Source organism: Varanus komodoensis, unplaced genomic scaffold, assembly GCF_004798865.1.
Source record: "Varanus komodoensis strain SLA01 unplaced genomic scaffold, ASM479886v1 scaffold4, whole genome shotgun sequence".
In the NCBI taxonomy this organism is placed as follows: Eukaryota; Metazoa; Chordata; class Lepidosauria; order Squamata; family Varanidae; genus Varanus; species Varanus komodoensis.
In genome coordinates, this window is record NW_025335941.1 from 48,389,860 (window position 1) to 48,410,613 (window position 20,754).

The 20,754-nt window shown below is 39.8% G+C and overlaps 2 protein-coding genes across 5 annotated transcripts; one reads left to right on the forward strand and one right to left on the reverse strand.

Annotated features, from left to right (window-relative positions):
- Positions 1–292: 292 nt before the first annotated feature.
- MRPL57 (mitochondrial ribosomal protein L57) lies at positions 293–2,179 on the reverse strand. Of its 2 annotated transcripts, none has more exons than XM_044441510.1 (2): positions 2,100–2,179; positions 293–723 (listed from the first exon to the last, which is right to left on the reverse strand). In XM_044441510.1, the coding sequence occupies exon 2, from the start codon at positions 719–721 to the stop codon at positions 410–412; it is 312 nt and encodes a 103-aa protein (XP_044297445.1). In that variant the 5' UTR covers positions 722–723; positions 2,100–2,179; the 3' UTR covers positions 293–409. The 2 variants fall into 2 exon arrangements, with proteins under 2 accessions (XP_044297445.1, XP_044297446.1); XM_044441511.1 differs by lacking the exon at positions 2,100–2,179 and adding an exon at positions 1,766–1,887.
- Positions 1,884–19,827, forward strand: SKA3 (spindle and kinetochore associated complex subunit 3). 3 transcript variants are annotated; one of them, XM_044441498.1, is made up of 10 exons: positions 1,884–2,013; positions 4,885–5,014; positions 9,267–9,331; positions 9,821–9,986; positions 11,283–11,619; positions 12,850–12,929; positions 14,313–14,488; positions 14,689–14,877; positions 15,010–15,125; positions 19,587–19,827. In XM_044441498.1, coding segments are annotated over exons 1-10 (1,323 nt in total). In that variant the 5' UTR covers positions 1,884–1,950; the 3' UTR covers positions 19,588–19,827. The 3 variants fall into 3 exon arrangements, with proteins under 3 accessions (XP_044297433.1, XP_044297432.1, XP_044297434.1); XM_044441497.1 differs by lacking the exon at positions 19,587–19,827 and adding an exon at positions 16,504–16,869; XM_044441499.1 differs by lacking the exons at positions 1,884–2,013; positions 19,587–19,827 and adding exons at positions 2,449–2,552; positions 16,504–16,869.
- The last annotated feature ends 927 nt before the right edge of the window (positions 19,828–20,754 follow it).

Below are 20,754 nucleotides of genomic sequence, written 5' to 3' on the forward strand. Positions count from 1 at the left end.
AAATTATCATGATGGTTTTCCCTAGAAAACTCAAGGAGCCACCCTTCACTACTGCAGAACTATTAGTGGCCACTGTTGGTAGCAATACATCAATAATGTAAACAAAGTAACAGTTTTGAATTCTGCCTTGTATCTGCAGTTACCTCTGAAGCAAACTTCACTGTCAAAGCAATGCACATTTTTTCTTTACCAGGCTGAACAGCAGGTGACCCCTTCAAACCAAAATGCTATCACTAAATGTTTGGAATATAAAAAGCGGTAACAACTTAGAAAAGAATGCACTAAAAATTGATTCAGTGACAAAGCTGAAGGGCGATGCTTTTATTTACAAGAACTTGTTATAACTATTTCCCAGTCAGCAAATGGGAAATGGCTGACCAATGCAGGCAGTCCATATAAAAAAATAAGTCTATGTTATCCATTTCTTGGTCACATTAAGATGTTCTAGATGTTCTGCAGCATACTTGTGCTCAGGAAACTTAGAAGTTGATGCTATAATTAATGCTTTCCTAGTTGCATAGCTGCGTTCTTCATTATGACGATACTCCTGCTCTTTTGTCATATAAGGCTGGCTCAGCCAATATTCATTTTCAGCTTCAATTTCCAGCCTCCGAATCATACTACTCTTCATTACAGCGGTAACAAATCTTGGTCGTCTGTGTTTACCGATCCATTGTTTCCCAGGAATTCTGTTCCGAAGTAATGCAATGGTCAGAAACATACCTTTGAGGGTAAAAAGAATAACTCTGATTACTTGACTGTTAGGAGCAAAAGAAGTGTTACGCTGGAATGTACCATAGGTCCATCTAATCCAGCATTCTGTTCATAAAGTGGCCAACAAGCTGCCCATTGGGAATGCAAAATACTTTCCCTCCCATGCTCCCCAGCAAGTGGTGTACATAGGCACAGTGCCTCAGATGCTGGTGGTAACTTACAGCTATCATGACTAGTCACCACTGATAAGACTTATCCCCCATTAATTTCTCCAGTCCCCTTTTAAAACTATTCAAATTGGTGGTCATCACTACCTTTTGTGAAAGTGAATTCCATACTTTATGTGCTGTGTGAACTGCTTTCTTTCCTGAATCTCTTGAGTCAAGTTCATGAAATATAGAACACAACACATTTCTTCCCACATTTGAAAAAGTCTGAATTTAAAAATGTTGAATTTCTTTCACTATTTAGAAAGTAAACAGTTTACTTTTCTAGAGTTCACAGAAGAAAAACATTGGTATGTCTGATTATGATGGCTGGTCTTATTTTTGAAATAATAGATATGCATAGGTTCCATATAGTCTGAAGTTGTCTGATCCTGTCTAAATCTTGGAAGGTATGCATGGTCCTGCCTGTTTGAAATGGGTGACTTAAATGTGAACCACCCAAAGTTTCAGCCACGGGCAGTATAAAAATTTTAATGTAATAATAGTTCACACAACTGATTCCACCAATGGTATCTCATCTAATTTGGCCCTAAAAAGACTACACTCAAGTATTTATATAACACACCTGCCGCTATACCAAGGACTACTGACCTCATTCTTCCTGTTACTAATGTTCTACCAGCTATATGGTGTATAATTTAAGCCACGGTAGCCTACAAGTTATTATTTCTTTAACTTACTTGTATCTCAGACTAAAACTCCTGGAGAAATTCACTACCAACCAACCAACCAACCAACCAACCAACCAGACAGTATCTGCTTTACAGCCTCAGAAGATACGATACACGGGGAAAAGAGGATGGGGACGAGAGGGAAAACTAGACCTTCAGCAGGGCTGAGGGAATGGCTCTGCTTCCTGATGCTCCCTTTATCTGCATGGTCTGCCTACTTCGAAAAGTGTGCATAACGACTGCACTGCACAAGAAACTGATGCAGCACCCTCGTCCGGGATTCTACAAAGGGAAAAGAGGAGCACATATCACCGCCTTCTGCTCCTGCAACTCCACTTATGAGAGGGCTTGGAAGGCAGAGGCTCCAGTCAAGAGGTCCTTGCCCTCCTTTGTACCACCATGTAAGCGAAGGGAAAGGTCTACCAGAGCCCACCGACCCCTTCCTTAACAATGTGCTCAAGGCATTTCCGGCTTCTCGCGAACTCACCGAACACTGTCGCCTCGAGACTCCCAAACAGAACCCCGAAAAACAAAATGGCGCAGCTACGCCAGCAGGCCTCGTCGTTAGGGTATTTCGGCTCTCGCGAGAGCTCAAATTCACATACGAAAGGAGGGGAAAGCGGCTGGGCGGGGCTCTGTTGGAGCCGCCAATCAGGAACGGCCTTCGCGAGAGATTCAAAGTGCGGGGCGGTATTGGGCCGTAGGAGAGAAGTGGCGGCTCCCGAAAGGAAAGGTCCCGTGAAGTGCTTTGAGAAGGGCAGACGAGGGGTGGCTTTTACAGGCTTGCCGTTTCGGGTACAGCCGTGGGTTTCTGTTTGCAGGCGTGGTGGGGGGTGTTCCAACCCGTGTTAGCGAATGATGGTGTGAACGGGGTCAGGCGGTGGCACTTATTCTCTGTAAGCGACGTGTGGTCGCGACGGTCTCCTTTTGTCTCTTGCTGGTGTGCGGAGTCCCATCTCTTCAGGGTACAACCTGGAGAGCATGAGGGATTTATGCTGGCTTTTGCCCAATGTGGTGTAATGGTTAAGGGTGCTGGACCGGGACACGGGTCGAGGTGCTAGTCTCGCCTCGGCACTGAGGTTCGCTGAGTGAATTTGGGCCAGTCACAGACTCTCGGCCTGACCTACCTTACAGAGTTATCATTGTGAGGGTAAAATGAAGAGAACCTTATAAGCTGTCTTGAGTTTTTGCAAGGAACGAAAGGCAGGGTATAAATGTAATGATTTTTGTAGGAATGGTTGAATTCATGGGTACGACGTCTGACATGAGCCTGTAGACATGCGGGTAACACTGGAAATTTTTTGGCTCAAAAGTGATGTATAAACGCCGAAAATAAAGGGGGTGATGTAACTTGGGTGTCTTGCAATTGCAAGTGGCTGGATGCGATGGCCTTCTTGGCCCCTTCCAACTACACTATTCTATGAAATAATAGACTCTCCAGTCACTGAGTCTAACATACCTCACAGTGTTTTTGTGAGGGTAAAATGAAGAGGAGGACCGTGTAAGCTGAATTCCTTGTGAAGATATTAATGTAATACTAAGAATTTTACCATTATCTCCTCTGAGTACAAGATACATGTTGGAGATAAACAATGTGTGACCTTGCAGGGCTTTTGGTTGGGATACTGAACAAGCCTAGGCAAGTGGGAGTAAGATTGCAACAGTAGATCCTTAAAATAAGTTGGTTGTATTCTTTAGTCAAAGCAAATGTGTGGCACCTGAAAGATTAACAAATGTATAACAATGTAAGCTTCATTTAATTTATTATGGGCATACTTTGTGCAGGTGTTTGCTTAGAACATAATAATGTGGGACATTAGATGAGTGAAACTGGCTTGTGTGAAACTGGTTCAAACTAGATGGCCCAGACAGCCCCTTCTGACTTGCTATGTTTCTATAATTCATTATTTATAGAAAGTCTGACCTGCTGTACCAGAATACATTCACTGTTTGCTCCAAAATTCACAAATACTTCCAATGCAAGTATGCAAATTATGGCTATGATGTACATTTAGCTTCTCTTCCATATTTCATTGTATGTTAACAATGTTTTTATGAAATGCAAAAGGAGCCTTAAAGCTAGCAGAGTTGTAATTACGACTGCTCTTCTTTCATAAGGACTAAGAGAAATTCATAAGCTCTTAAGTATTCTCTTTTTTTAAAGAAAGGAATATTTTCTGCTAGTCTTGCAAACAAAAACATCAGTCACCCATGATACAGCAGTACCATCTTTCTCTTGCCCACATACCCCAAATTGTGACATTTATAATATTTTTATAATGTCCAATAATTGAATTTCTCCAAATGGGTCACAACAATTAAAACCATAAAATGCAGCACTATAATGCCTAATGTAAAACTTTAAGATGTTTAAAACTATAGTCTAAAACCCAATAAAATAAAAACAACATCCATGTAAAATATTGAAAATACAGCAATAGTTTTAAAAACAACAAACTGAACTAAAATCTGAAAAAATGACCTCTTCAACTGAGTTTGAAAACAATGCAGGTACCAGGTGATCTTCCATGGGAACCTCCTTCCACAATCACATTATTGCAGCAGAGACCCTGTCTTTTCACACCCACTCACCTCACATTATTTGGTATAAGCTGCCAGAGAAGGGCCTTTGAAGACAATTTCAGGATCCAGACAGGTATATATGGGAGGAGACAATCCTTCAGGTAACCAGTCCCAAGCCAGGTTAAAAATTGACACCAGCATTTTAAATTGAGTTTGAAAATGGATTGACAGCCAGTGCTGATCATAAAGTACTAAAGTAATGCATTCATATTGACCAGCCCTTTAACAACAATGCTGCCCTGTTGTGGACTAGCTGAAGTTTTCAGTCCATTTTCAAAGGCTTCTTCATAGATAATACATGGCAATAATCCAAACAAGATGTTACCAGAGCATGGATAGCTAGGCTATCTTATCTAGATAAGGATATAATTGATACGTTTTTATGACTGACGTTAGAAATTTAAGTCACAAAAGTGTCACAGGGTGATTATAAGTAGTGGTATTCATGATACAGCTGAAGGAACTCTCATTTTCCTGGATACAAAACAGGAAAATGCAGCATTCCCTTGATAGAAATGTACTTTATAGGGAGAATCTTGTGTAGACTTAGGATTCATACGTTCATGAAACATACAGGGTTCAGGAAAAGTGATGTGGGAGTAGCAAACCAAAGAAATTTGTGTCTGAGCTGCTGTGTTTTACCCATTTTGAAAAGTTGCTTTATATTTTTTCACCAATTATGTGCATAGCAGCAAGAACTGGTATTTTCTCCCATTATGGATGTGACAGGAAACTTTTTCAACAAACTGCGAAGCATAGCTGTCACTTTGGAGAAACAGACTAAACAGTTTAAGCAAGTTTTCCATGGTGATGACACAGGTAAGAAAGAATTATAAATATTGTTTCATGACATGAAATATTGCTTCATGACACATAAGCCATGTGCCATTCATTTTGAGGGGTAGGGAAACATTCTGACAGTTTTGATTTTGAGATTGGGATGTTTGCAGTTTCAGTGCTCAGCATCTCAGTTCAGTTCTATGGGGTACTTCAGCTGTAGTCATGTCTAGTATGTCTATATGGATAATTTCTCATGAGAATGCAGATTTCTGGCACTGCCCACCCTAGTTAGGCTTTGCAAGCACAGAATCAAGAGGAGATGGCATGGGATGTTTTGTTAAGAAATATGCCAAGACTTAGATGAGAACTTAGAAGCTCAATCTTTTTATTTATTTATTTATTTATTAAGACATTTTTGTGCCGCCCCATTCACCAAAGCCTCGGGGCGGCTTACAACAATAAGTTAAAATACAAATACATTAAGTTAAAATACAAACATTAAATTATAACCTTAAGTTAAAATGTTTGTAAAATGTAAACATAAAGTTAAAACACAAAAATAACAATATAAAATAAGTCGCCCTGGCCAGATAAAATCCAATAATATTAACAATTAAAATGACGCTTAAATAAAAAGGTCTTCGCCTGGCGCCGAAAAACAAATAACGACGGCGCCAGGTGGACCTCTCTGGGGAGCGCATTCCATAGATTAGGCGCCACCACAGAGAAAGCCCTCCTCCGAGTACCTACCCTCCTAATTTCCTTCACGGAGGGTTCCCGGAGAAGGGCCTCTCCCGCTGATCTCAGGGGGCAGGCGGGCGGGCGGGCAGGTGTATATGGACGTAAGCGCTCCTTCAGGTAGCCAGGACCCAAGCCATTAAGGGCTTTATAGGTCATCACCAACACCTTGAATTGGGCCCGGACTTCAATGGGAAGCCAGTGAAGCTGACGGAGAACTGGAGTCATGTGAACATAACGCCCAGTCCCCGTCAGCAGCCTGGCAGCTCTATTTTGAACCAATTGAAGTATCCGGACCGTCTTCAAGGGTAGTCCCACGTAGAGCGCGTTGAAGAAGTCAAGGCGGGAAGTCACCAGCGCATGTGTCACTGTCACCAGACAGTCGTACTCCAGGTAGGGGCGCAGCTGATGAATCAGCCGAAGCTGAAGGAAAGCGCTCCTTGCCACTGCTGTTACCTGAGCTTCCAGTGAAAGCTCCGGGTCAAGGAGCACTCCCAGGCTGCGGACCTTGTCCCTAAGAGGGAGTGCAACCCCGTTCAGGACTAGGTTCAGTTCACCCTCTCCGAAGCCCGATCCGCCAACCAACAGGACCTCCGTCTTGTCTAGATTGAGCTTCAGTTTATCAGAGTTTAACCAGTTATAGTACAGTATAAAGCAGTAGTGTTAAACTGAAATATTTACTCCTTCTCCCTTTTTCAGAAAAGCTTCTGGCTCCATCCTCAGGGTGGCTCCTGCTACTTAAGAAAGAGCATCAGATTCTTCTTAAGTTTGTTCACTTGCTTCACCTGTCCTTTCCTGACAGTGCCAAGGAACTCCCCTTGCAGGTCTTCCCTCTCACTCTGAAATGTCTCCTTCCTTTTCCAAAGCAGACTGGTTCTCATGCTTTGCCTGAGAATCTTCACTACAAAATCATCTGCCCAACTCTGTTTCTCTGTCAGCTTCTCAGAATCAGATGAATATATCTGAGCAGACTGTAATATGCAAGACCTGGTCCCCCTCTCTACAAGTCTGAAGTGATGCTCTCTCCTCTGTACTACTTGTTGTGCATCCAATCTGAGCAGTACCATTCTGTTCCATTAAATGCTACGGCATATTGGACTTCTGGAAAGCTCCATACAGATTGTCCAGGGGGAGCCCTTCTCTAGGGGGAGCCTCTAAAGGATTAGTTATCATCAATGCAGGTCTAGCTTTGAACCCAGATTTTAAAAGATGAATTATTGTGGGTTATAGTTTTACATACCCAGGTTGTGATTCTAGTTTATACTTACTAGTTACTCCCCATTCTGCAGGATTTTCTGGAATTTGTAATAGTTTGTACACTCACAGTGTTGTTATTGTGCTGAAGTTGTCTCTGATTTATGGTGACCCTATGAATGAAAGCTCTCCAGAATGTTCTCTCCATAACAGCCCTGCTCAGCTTTTGTAAATTCAAGGATGTGGCTATTTTTATGGAGTCAATCCATATCATAGTTGGACATATTTGGCATTTCTTTTTCTGCTTTCAACTTGTTATAGCATCATTGCCTCCTCTAGTGAGTCTTGCCTTCTCATGATGTACCCAAGGTATGACAGCCTAAGTTTTGTCATTTTTGCTTCTAAGGAAAGCTCTGGCTTGATTCGCTCCAGTATCCAATTGTTCATCTTTCTGCTGGTCCAAAGCTCTCCAGCACCATGTTTCAAATGCATCAATTTTCTTCCTGTCAGATTTCTGCACTGTCCAGTTTTCACACCCGTACATGGTGATTGCAAATGCAATAGTGTGGATAATCTTGGCCTTGGTCTCCAGTAAAACATTCCTACAGTCGATCTTTTCAAGTTCCTTCCTTGCTGCCCTTTCTAGTCTGTCTCTGAATTTCTTGGCTGCAGTCACCCTTTGAATTGACTGAGCCAAGATATTTAAAATTTTTCACAATATCAATCTCTTCTTTGATAGCAGTACAGTTATGTAATTCTTCTGTAATCATGGTTTTTGTTAATATTTAGTGCCAGTCCTATTTATTTGCTGCTTTCACTGTCATCAGAAGTCATTTCAGTTTGCTACTGCTCTCTGCCAGTAATATGGTATTATCTGCATATCTTAAATTATTGATGTCTTCCACCAATTTCCACTTCTTCCTCTGAATCTAATCCGGCTTTCTTTGTGGTATGCTCTGTATACAGCTCAAACAGGGAGAAAAAATATTTTTGTGTTTGGGAAACTATTCTGTTTCTCAATACTCTGTTCTAACAATAGCTTCTTGAAGATTATACAGAATATGCATCAAGACAATCAAGGGCTGAGGCACCCCCATTTCTTTCAGAATCATCTAATCTGTGGGTTTCTTTTCCATATTTGTTGGCATGTTAGGATTTGGGCTGATTCATTCTCTGTGTGTTGGGATAGTTTGATTGGTATCCCATTTACCCCAGGTGCATTCAGAGCAGTTTTCACTTCTCTTTCTAATAGTTCAGGCTCTTCCTCATAGGATTCCTCTGTGAAGGAATCTGTCATGCTTTCATCCATTCTGCATAGTTCTGTATATTCTTTCCACCTTCTCTATTTTCTCCTGCCCAGATGATGTGTCCCCTTGTTTCTTTTGTAGCATTCCTAATCTAGGTTTGAATTTCCCTGTCCTTAGCAACTATGAGTGTTTTCTCTGACATCCGCCTAGGCTTTTTGCCTCTCTGCTACAGGAATTATCTGTTGGTATGCTTCCCTACTAATGTGTCTGGTTTCAATCCACAGTTCTTCTGGCTCATGGTCAGTTAAGCTGAGTAACACAAATCTATTCTTTATATGGACGTACATAGCTTTTTCTTTATTTCTCTGTCCTATAATTCTACACGCAGTACCAATGGTCACCAGTTTCAAAATAGGGAACTAGGTGGATAGATCCTGACTAGGATCCAGGAAATGCTTATTGGAATTAACTCCTGTGGGAATATGTGGGGCTGGTTTGCTATTAACTTTTCTGAATGGGACTTTTACTTGGTTTGTATATTACAACTGCATGGGGTCTAAAAACAGCTATGAGTAAATAAACAATAGTTAAGTATTACGTCTGAATACTTATAACCATGCCTAAGGATCATCTGCAAATCAAGATATGAAGCCATAGTTTAAAGTGGTGTTGCACACCATGGTTATGTTTCACAAGCCATGAACAAACTGTGATTAAGACAGTTTCTTACTCCTTGCAAGATGAGCAGCTCTCATATCTTGGTATCTACACCTTCAGCTGAAGTGTTTAGTTTAGCAAACTTGACCATAGTGTCACTATACATTTGAAATTTTCACCAGAGTTATAGCAACAAACCATGGCTAGGTAAAGCCAGTATCTACACCTGGGTTAAGTATATTTTTAAAATAATATAATATTTCCATCCTGTCCCTCATTTGCAAAGCTTATAGTGACTTCCATGGGGTTTCCAAGCAGTGTTCCACCTAGCCATTGAGAAGGCTGAAACCTTAGCTTCAACAATGTATCAGTGTCATGTGCTACAGAATATGCCATATAAGTGCTTTTTTTCTAAATCCTTTTTCTTTTTCCTTTTTTTGATCTTTAAAACAAAGAATTTGAAGATGAATCTCCAATGAGATATTTACATGAACTATACTCTGAAGTCAGGACACTAAAGGTATGTCTTGCCTGCTCTTTTAAACCCAGGAGTCAGCTTTGGTTCAGCCAAAGCTTCTTACCATAGATTTGAGTATACTCAGGAGGAAATAAAATCACTTGTGTCAAACATAAAATATACAGGTTATTGAATATGTACATAATTCAGTATGAATGTACTGAATACATAATATAGTATCCATATAGGTAATATGGATACAGATTGCCAGTAAACAAACAAAAGAAAACTTCTATACATCTTGCAATTATTATTTAATATTAAAATTAGTTATTAAAATTGTTTTTAATTTTAAAGGTCCAGTTTAAATTAAAAATACTTTAAATGAAACTGTTTTTATTCACCCAACAGTTAAGGTATTGGAGAGGTCTTTTGCTGATTTGTGATGAGAATAATGAAATAGATCTTGTCTCCTGAGCCTTTCATACAACTTGCTAATGCAAATTCACTGTCCATTGTTGGCTTAACATCAACTTTCTTTTTAAATCAAAGGGTGATGTTGATAATACTTTTCATAAGAGTTCTTCAGAAAGAGATGCTACATGTGACTTCATAAAAGCCAGTAAAGTTCTGATGAAAAGAAATGAAACAGATCTTGAGAAAATAAGAGACCTGTTCCACAAATATGGTTACAACCCACGTGTTGACAAACCTACAGGTAACTTTTCTATATCTAGGGAACTTGTTGATTTTTTAAAATGTATTCCATGTGTTAGTCATCCTTGTGTGTGGATTTCTAATATATATGTTAGGTATTGCTAAGAATTTTGCTTTGTTCTCTGTAGTACTCACTGCAGAGTCAGTCTGGTGATTTTAGGATTCCAATGTATAGTATGTTTGGAGTTGAACTACTTTTTGAGTAACATACATTTTAAAAGGCTGTATATTTCAGTTTTAAGGTTTCTGCACATGTCTTGCCTGCTTCCTTAAGAATTGCATAAGCACATAATTGCTTTTAGTCAGTAGAATATGCGGTTTGAGATTGGGATTTATTTTTTTAGATTTCATGTTTTAGATATTTGTATAGTTAGGGAGCACTCCTGATCCTATGGTATCCTTGGAAGTTCAGGTGATAGCAGCAATAAGAAGTACATTTGAACAACCATGGCTGCAACCATTCCTGAGGAAATCAGATCTGGCAATAGATATCCATGCATTTTTATTTTTGTAAATTATCTTGGCTGACTTCAGAAAGGCAGTACAAAAATAAAAGAAATGAATTTTATGCCCAATCAATTGCAACTATTGTTTAGTATCCAATACCGCCATTCCTCTGCTGGTTCTGTTTGTTTATAGAACCTACACACTGGTGCAACAGGAAATTTGTGGTTGTAAATCTGGAAACCAGGAAAAATGCTTGTTTCTGAAATGGGAGTGGCCAGTGGAGCTCCTGCACCCTTCCAGAACTGAACATTTCCACTAGTTTCCTATTCCTATTGCTTCTGGAACTACTAGCATCTCATTGAAGAATGCCAGATCCTGCTAGCACACAGACAGTATTATCCTTTATACATGCACTATGTTTCTTTCAGTGGTATTCAAGCATTCATCTACATTCTGGCACAACTTGTCATGTTAAAGTACTAGTGTTGATTTGTTAGGCAGTGCTTCAGCTGATTCAGCAAGGTAATGTTCATGGTCTCGTCATTATGTTTAGGAGAAAGGGAGCATACTATGGATACTTACATGGCTGTCTACCTTCTTCCATGTTTTTTCTCCTCCCTCATACTGTACTATTCTATATTTATGTTAATTTGTAGTTGGCAGCAACTTCCTCATAATGGAGTTTGAAACCATAGTTTGAAGTGCGTTTGCAGGAATTAGCTACAACAGAATCTGGTTATTATAGGTTAACTATTTTGGGCCATTCCCTGAAACATGCCTGACTACAAATTCTGGTTTTAAATAGTGAATAGTTCTCAGACTATGAGCAAATGTCTTTTTGATAATGCAGTAAAGGATAAAGCTGAAAACAAAGTTGAGTCTACTTTGCCTGAGCAAGAAGGTCCGGAAAACCTTGATCGTTCTGGAAAATCACCTGGCTCTCATAGTCCACGGCAAATTCCACAGCTTTCAGATTTTGGACTTTCAAAATATGCTTTCCCAACTACTGCAAGCAAAGTGTATCCTCAGCTTCAAGCACATATACAGAAAGAAGAGCCAAGAACAGATGCCTCACCCAAAACGGAACACTTCCGTATGCACGGAGAGGTCCTGTCTTTGAATGATGAAACCACATGTTTAATGGAAGACCAAACAATCTTCCTACTTAATAATGCAAAAAACATTAAGTAAGTCATATCCCTGGAATTTCTGTAAAAATATTGGGGCTTTCATTGCTCTTACTGCACATTCCTTCTCTGAAGTGGGATCTGCAAATGTTACTAAGCTATATGCAGAAATCTTTAGTGGGTGAAGGGGTGAAATGTCTGCTGCAAACCTCTAGATCAGAACTGGGCAACCTATGGTCCTGCAAGACATTGGACTACAGTCTCTGTATTTCTAGGTCATGTTTAAGGGTGGAATGTTCCCAAGCTAACATTTTAAAAAATGGCAAGTGCACATGTCATCACAACATGAATAACCAAGGCAAGAACAGCCTTTTCCAGATGGACTGGTATACCAGCCATGATCCTTGGCCACTATTGCCACCTGAGCTTTCCTAGTTAGTGCCACGGCAAGAAGTGCCACTCCCAGGTTATATACTTGTTGCTTTAGGGATAATGCATCTCCATGTAAGACGAGATTTATTTCTCTGGTTGGTTGATTTCCCTACGCCTGGATTCATATAAATGCATACTATTCTTTTTTGTCCAGACCCCATTTCACTCCCATTTCTCTGTTGCCCACCTGATGTTGGATTATATATTGTAGGCCCCTCAGAGCAGGGTTATAAAAGTCTATGTACACTGATGGCATAATCACTGAGAGTAGGAACAAGAAATCAGCAGCTGTTCAGATGTTGCTGAACTCAAGATTATTGTCTGATGCAGAAAGCATGGCCAGTGGTCAGAACTGACCACTTATACTGCACGAGGGATTTACATGATAACTAAGATACAGGGAGTAGAGGTTTTTGCTAGTGTTTGGGATTAAAACTCACCGACTTCTCTTGCTTTCATCTACCTGGTTCCTGGAAAAAAAGAAACCTAATACTGTTGTATCCATTGATATGAACTGTTTCTCTCAACAAGCAAGTTCAAACTGCTTTGGTTTACCACAGAATTCTGCTTAGAGCTTTATGGGAGCATAAACACAGGGCAGTATCCAAGTGGACCTAAATGTGAATGTTGCACTAGCATGATGGACCTCTAGCACAATGCTAATAGCATTAGCTGGCAAGACAGGATTCCCAAGAAAGGCCATTGTACTAATATTGTTTTGTGTTCTGCTAGAGCTCCTTTATGCTAATGTAACATAATGTTGGTGCTTGTGTCAACTTGAACACCAGGCATAGCACCTGTCAGTTATGAGGCTAGATATGCTTTCATGGATGTGACAATATTTTTGTCTTTTCTTAGACGGGGCTTGAATGGATCAGCAGTGATATCACTACCAAACAAGAACCTGGATACACCTAAGCAGGAAAACAAAGTATGTGGTAAGTCCCAGGTATTTAGAATAAACTGTGATACTTTATACTTCCAGAAGGCCCCACTGTAGTAGAAATATATATTTAAAGAAATATATCCTTTATAACAATGAAGGGTTACCTAAAGGTGGCCTGTAGAAGCCTGGAAAATTCTGGGACATTCCAAGCCTTTTCTCTTATTTTGTTTTTAACAATCAGAAGCATAATAAATTGTAGGTCCAACAAACCAAATGATGGTTGGAATAAACTAGTGTTTTGAACACTATTTGGGAAGAGACCAGATGGATCTCCCTTGGCAGGCATTTCCAGAATCAAGGTGTACCTGCCAGTTGAGCTTCATGTAGGTTGATGCTCAAGAGGGTTTTCTTTTGTTGTATAAGGGAGAGTTATTTAGGGTGTCTGGCCTTAAGCTGTTTAGGTATTTATAAGTCATAACCAGTACTTCAATTTGGCATGGAAATGGACCAGAAACCAGTGCTGTTGGCACAAAAGGGAGCCATGTGCTCCTAAAACAAGCCATGTTCATTACTTAAGCAGCTGTTGCAAACTTTATCCCTGATCTCCTTGATAAAAGTCCTTGCTATGATCCTATATACAATTTTGTTTAGTCCTACTGAGAAGTACACATCCCACTCTTTTTCCCATTCCAATATTTTTTCCAGGAAAGAAAGAGAGGCTACTGCTGCTGTATTTAAGCCGTCCTGAGATTTTGTATAATAGGACGACATGCAAAAGCTTTTAATAGATAGATAATCCTTCCCCACTGCCCCCACAACTAGTTTCTGATGTAGTGAGAACTTAAACCCAAAGCTAGAAGCCTGAGTTGATTTCATGGAATCTGGAAAAACCTCACACTTCCTGCTCTAATTTCTTACCATGTCAGTTAAAAAAAGGGAAGAGCACAAGCCATATGACACTCTATGTATAAATGGAGAGAAGTGAAATTGGAATAACTTCTTATTTTTAGTAAGATATAATAACTGTAATGAGCATAAAGATTTAAGGAAGATGTGGATTGGGCAGTTTCTGGCAATCTGAATTCATTACTTGGATGTAAATGTAACTGTTCAGGCTTCTGCTGTTGGATCAAAATTGGACAGCCATCTTTGATCCAAGTTCCCAGTGTGCTCTGGGTTTAGTGAATATCTTATTTGGTTACATATGATCTTCAGGCCTGAATTCTGATCTTCCTTATTTGTTTTTCTACTGGTTTTGTTGTTGGTATTTATTGATGGTATTACTGTGTTCTTACTGCTAGTATCAGTTATATATGTTTTATTGTTTGCCACCTTGGGAAGATGTCTGCTGTTATTGTAGCAAACTAGATTATAAGGATTCACTCATATTCATATAAATTAATGTAAAATTGCTAATCAAACATTGTGTTTTCAGATTATGATTATATGACCTCACCTGCTGCACCTACATTTTGCACACCTGGTCTGAAAATTCCCCAAAGAAAGAACACAGATTTACCAAAATCCCCAAAGAGTAACTGTTCAGCTGCATCTAATCATGTGACAGAGAAACCGCTACCAAATACACAGTCTCTGAAAATAGAATCTAAAGTAAGCATTCAACAACTCTTTGGTAAATGTTATGAATTTCTTAATGGGACTTCCTGTCCCATACTGAATTCATAGGAAGGTTTGTGTAGACTGTCTTAACAGCAAGTATCTTAAAGTGACATCTAAACTATCTGATTGATTTTTGTATAACCAGGCTATTTTAGTACTTAAACACTGTGATTCTTGTCTCTTTTCTACAGCAAACATGTATTGCTGAAAGACCAAATAAAGATCTGATAAAAGGTGCTGCTGCATCTGTTCTGTGCTCAGATAACTATCTGGAATGTGTTGAAGAGCCCTCTCCTCCAGCAATATCAGACTACAGTAACCTATTCAGTTCACCACCACCACCACCTGAAATCACTGTGATTCCAAAACAGATTTTTCAGGTTGGATTCTTGACTTTACCTGGAATTCAGCCTTTCTTAGCAAAAATACTTTTATCTTGTTATGGGGAAAAGCTGTAAAATGGGGTGAAAGTGTGGATGTTCACATTTTTTCTTTCTTAAATTCCTTTTTAGATGTTATCAAAGTACAATCCAAACATAGCACCTAGATCTTTAGAGAAGAGGACTGATGGAAGACTTGCTATACATGAGAAAGAGCTTACTGTTGGTTTTGGGAACAAAGAAAACTGGTGAGATTTGAAAAGAGGGACATGTGTCCCTTACTTTTAAATGACTAATTCTTGTTGACTGATAGTGGAAGTAGAATATTATTAGATATTTTAGGGCTGGTCTCCTTCACATGAGAGTATCTGAGACACTCAGTTTCTTGCAATGACCTATTAGTGAAGGAGTACATCCAGGAACAGCGCTGCTGTGTTTTATTATTGTGTCTTGCTCTATGTGGGCTCTCACGCATGCTACCCCATAACATATGCACTGTTGACTTAATAACAGCAGGCTGTCTGGAAATAGCTGTCAGAAGCCCCATTTGGACTAATATATGCTGCTAATATTATTTGAAATTTAAGCATCAAGATTTAGTATGCACCTCTCAACTGAAGGCAGCAGAAGGGTAAGATGTGGAAATGGGATGTGGCCACTTGAAGACCTTATTATCCAAATTAGCCTCTGTTGGCCTAGATATCCAGATTTCTTGTAGGAAAGATTAAATTAGTAATTTGAGTTGCTAGGTAAAGAACAAATTTTCTTTACCTAGATGGATAAGATGGAGGAGGAGAATGATATAAGCTGCCTTGAGCCCTTTGTAGGAAAAAGGCAGGATATAAATAAAAAAAGTGAAGTATGAAGGCATTACTAAAATGGTAATGGTGATAATCCTCTATTATCCTGTACAAACACAACAAATATGGCTTACTTCAGAGTGCAAATATATAAGAAGGAACTTAGTTGTCTTTTAAAGAAAGCCTCTGGGCTGCTGCCAGCAGAGCTGGAGGAACAATGGGCAGTTTTCATCTCTCTGTTCTCCTTTTAAATGCATTTCAACCCAACTGGAGAGAGAGCATACTGAAGGGGCTGTAGGATTTCTCATTTTCTATATATTGTATTTATAACCCCTTTTTTTCTTACGAGAAACCTAAGGTAGCTTAAATAGGTCCACTTTATCCTCACAATAGTTCTGCAAGGTAGGTTAGGCTGAGACTGCCCCAGTCACCCAGTGAGCTTTATGGCTGAATCAGGACTAGAACCCAGGTCCACAGTCCAGCAGTCTAACCACATACCTTATGGCTGACACTGGTATTTTGACATCCTCTCCCTCCATTCTTTACCCACCAGAACACCTTTTTCCATTATTCTGAGGTGACATTTGTGACCTGGGGAAGCAGCTAGTATGATTCTTTCTGTTGTGGGTGTGAGGAGTCCTTCTCCAGAGGTTGTAGCAGTGGTTCCCAAGGATCATAGGATTGGTCCCTTAGACTTATTTTAAACTGAAGATGACTGCTCATCACAAAATGAGCACATCCAGACTTATTTCAAGAGATGTTACACAATCTTGGCTGAAGATGGTACCAAGATTATAATTGATTTTTTCCACTCTTCCATTTACAGGAAGCATTCTGAATGAACTACACTAGACTACCTGATTTTGTTGGGGCTACCCTCTTCCAAACTGTTTAGAAAAAAATAACTACACAGGAAAACACCTGAACAGAATAATTTCCTTTGAAACCATGTGAGAACAGGTTCTTCTGAAACTGTGTTCTCTCTTCACTATAAATTTGTTAACATTTAATGAAGAATATAAAATAAAAATAGCTGCATTTTATCTATATGTTTCAAACTCAGCATTATGCTATATGCTAACGTACTGGCACATTGTTATTCTACTTGGAGCATAAGTTTATGAACATTTAAACTGAAAAAGTCCCACAAATCACAACATCCCTCAGTCAGCCAGTTATTTTACATTTTAGAATGGTCACTTTGAGGAGAAAATGGAGTGACCAGGAGGCTCAGAGCCACCAAATCCTATTTGCCATAGCCATTTCCCCTTCTATACACCTCTTTCCTCTGTGCTGGGAATCACAGAATCATAGAAGAGCTGGAAGGGGCTAGAGGGCCAACTGGTGCAACCTCCTGCTCAGTGCAGGAGTCCCAGTTAAATCATCCTTCTCAGATGGCTGTCCAGCTGCATCTTGAATGCCTTTAGTGCAGAAGAGCCCACAACCTCCCTAGGTTGTCATTCATGTCATACTGCTTTAACCCTCAGGAAAATTGTCCTGATATTTAGCCAGAATCTGGCTTCCTGTATCTGCCACTGCATTCCCACAGTCCATCAGGGAGGTTACCCAATTAAAAAGAATGAAATCAGACTAGTCTGCCAGGATTTGTTCTTCAGAAATCCATGTTGACTTCTAGTAATCACTCAAAGTATGATATGATTTTCTCAAAACTCCACCTGACAGTGTGCTATTTGCCCACTGGCAAGTATTCCTCTCATACATGTGGGAACAATCTTTGTTATATCTCTAATCTTCCCTCCAGGGAGACAGCATACCTGGAAAAGTCCATGGGTCTTCCTGACATACACGTGCTTCCATCCCATGCAACAGGGGGTCTCCTACAACTAACACTCTTGCAGTTCTTCTGCAGCAGGCTGCCCTCCAGTCTCATCGCCCAGTAACTGAAAGCAGTTCGAGAGTTCTACTGCTTCCACTGGTACAGCTTTAATTCTAGTTCTTCTGTACCTGTCACCCTTTTCCAGAGAATTTCCTCATTTTTCCTTCTCTCAGGATTCTCTTCTGCTTCAGCTGGCTGTTGCACTTCTTGCTTCCACACTGCTTCTAAAAACCCTTAATCTTTTATTTTCTTAAAGGTGGCATTCACTGCTCTAGTGTTCTCATCTTTCCTCTAGCAGGACCACTAGCTTTCACTTCTTGCACATGTACACTATGTTGACCTCAGGCAGGAAAACAAACAATGTGCTGGCATTGCACGTAACCACCACTGCAGTGTCTTCCTGGTTCAATCTGCCTGCTGCCTTTTTGATTCTAGCTTACTGGGCCTCATGTAATACAAAGTGCTTCATGCTGTCTTCCCTGAAGGCACAATCCTACCAGTAAATGGGAGTGTTACCAGGAAGAAAACGACCGGTGGGCAGGGGGGGGGACTAAGGGAGAAAGGGTGTAAAAAGGTTTTGAAAAGTTAAGTACCTCCCCCACAGACAAATTCTTGCTTGCTCACCCTGGTCTCCAGCTCTGGTCGTTCACTCCTTGGGAGCTTGGCTGTCTGTATCTCAGGAGTCCCTAGACCAGCTGGGTCAGCTTCCTCTGATCTGCTCAGTTAAGAATCAGAAACCAGAATGTGGAATGTGAAGAGCTCATTCTGTTTAGAGGTCTAGATTTGCCCCTAAGGTCACTCATGTTGGAAATAATGTTGCTGAATGCTGTTCTTAATGCCATAAATTGCATGTGTGTAACTCAGCTGACATTTTTAAAAGGGTACACAAAGTTACAATCCCATTCATGTTTAGACAGAAAAAAGCCCTACATTTTGGAGTTGTAGGACTTTGTATCGGTTTTTAGAAAATCGTACCTGTAAGGTATTAAATAGCTAAGATCTTGTGGATTTTTATTTTTTATATTGGGACTTGTTAAAAATCAGATGACATAGAGGGAAGTATTGAAAGAGATACCATTTCTCAGTGGTCATTGAATAAGCCACCTTTTAAAGTGTGTGTGTTTGTGGGGGGGGGGACTTTGAAGCATTCTCAAGCAGAAACCAATCTAAGGACTAGAATGTTTTGTCTTCTGAAATGCAGGCCTATAACTGATTTACATTAGTATTAGCAACCTTTGTGCCAAATGTTCGTGTCATTTCACAGACTAAGGATATTAGTATCCCACCTTCATACTGGCCTTGCTAATCTGGAAAATAATTTATTTTCTCCATCGTCTGTGCAGGGAAGTTGGGATGATGGAAGTATGGGTACAATGTGGCCTTTTCTAGCTATATGCATTGACATGTTTTCCTTTTGATAAGTTCCCCTTTAATCACAACCTGAAATAAGACATTAAAGGTCTCCTCTCCCTGTAACCCTCTGATGTTTTATGCTATGCCCTGTTTAGGTTGAAGGACTTCTTAATCTTTTTGGTTTTCCAAATGGCAAGGGTCTCTCCTCCTGCCCCAGCAACGTTACATTCTTGATATGCGTGAGTTCAGCCTATACCTGGGCTAAAGAACATGTGGCCCTCTAAATGATGGAATAAAGCAACCAGCCATCACCAATAGCTATACTGGCTATTTGTAGTAATTCTACACACAATGCTATGGATCCAAAGCCCTTTTAAAATCTTCGTATTAAACATGGAAAGCTAAAAATGTCCACAGTTTTGTTATAGGCAAAAAGCTAACATTATAACCTAAAGTCATGTTCTACAGTTAAATACTGACAATCTTTTCATCTCCATAGGAAAGTTACATTGCTAGTCACATTCAGACTATGTCATCCACTGTAATGTCTAGACAAGCTCAAAAGAGCAAGCAAAAAACAATAAAACTTCAGTTTCTCTCTCCTTTTAACAATTTAGTGCTTTTGATTGTCAAGAAACAGTATTGTGGTCAGCAAAGGTTTTTTTTTACGGGTCTCCTACAAACTCTTAATTTTGTTCAATTAATTTGCCTCATTTCAGACTTTTTCCCCTGAACAAGACAACACTCTGGAATGGACCCTGGTAGGCTGTCTAAAAGAAGTCTGAGTTTTCTATTTAAAGCAAGGACATACAACTTCACGGGTTCTCCTGCAGACCATACTGCTACTACCACAGAAAGCAATTTTTAAAACTACATTTCTCCCTTTTCACTACCTGTTGTAGTTTAAATTGACTAATTTTTCTGTATGTGGCATGAATTTCAGATAATCAGCCACTCAAAAAGTCTAGGGGTTAGGAACTACATATTGCCCAGCCCTGATATGAAGAATAATTTTATACTAATAACCATGGGTATGTCTTCAATGAGTTGTAGCTGAAAAATTGCAATAAATAACCTCCTTGCTTCATCAAAGCATAGAATGACACTCACTGCACTACACATGTTAGAATTTGTGGCTAACTAGTGCAAGAATGTCAAACTTTTTTCAGTCCAAGGGTCAAATTCAATTTTGGAAATATTTTTAAGGACTGCAGTGGGCAGGGTTGAAAATAAAGGCAGTAGGACCAAAACTACTACTGTCAGGCACTGGGTTTCAGAAGCATTTCAACTTTTTAGGACTGGGGGGAAAACATTTTGGAGCAAAAGCGGGCAAACTATCAAGAATGAGATTAGGAATCGCATACTAAAGGAAGAGAGCAGCAAAGGACCGGATTTGCCCCCTAACTTGAGGTGCAACTTCCCTGAATTACCATATACTGAACACAGCTTAACACTGGTCATCAAAAATTCTTATTCTAGACCACTGATCAACACTGATTAGCAGCTTTTGTACTTACCAGATGCAAACTGAATGTACATCTAGATTATTTTCTGCAACATGCACAGTTGAACATATCTACACAGTACCTGAAGGACTGTCACATAACAGAGGGGGAAAGACCAGAATGCAGAACATGATTTCATGGATTTAAGCTACACTGGGACACATTATCAACTGACCATCAAGAGATGCATCAGGATGTAGACCAACTACATAGCAGGGTGGTGGAACTCTTCATCAGAGGTCTTCAAACAGATACTTCTTGGATCAAGCAGGGTTGGTTAGACTAGAAATCTTAGAAGTCCTCCTATTTCAATGTTTTGAGATGTAGCATACTATATATTCATTGTTTATTTACAAATTACAGCAGCACTGGCAACACTTGC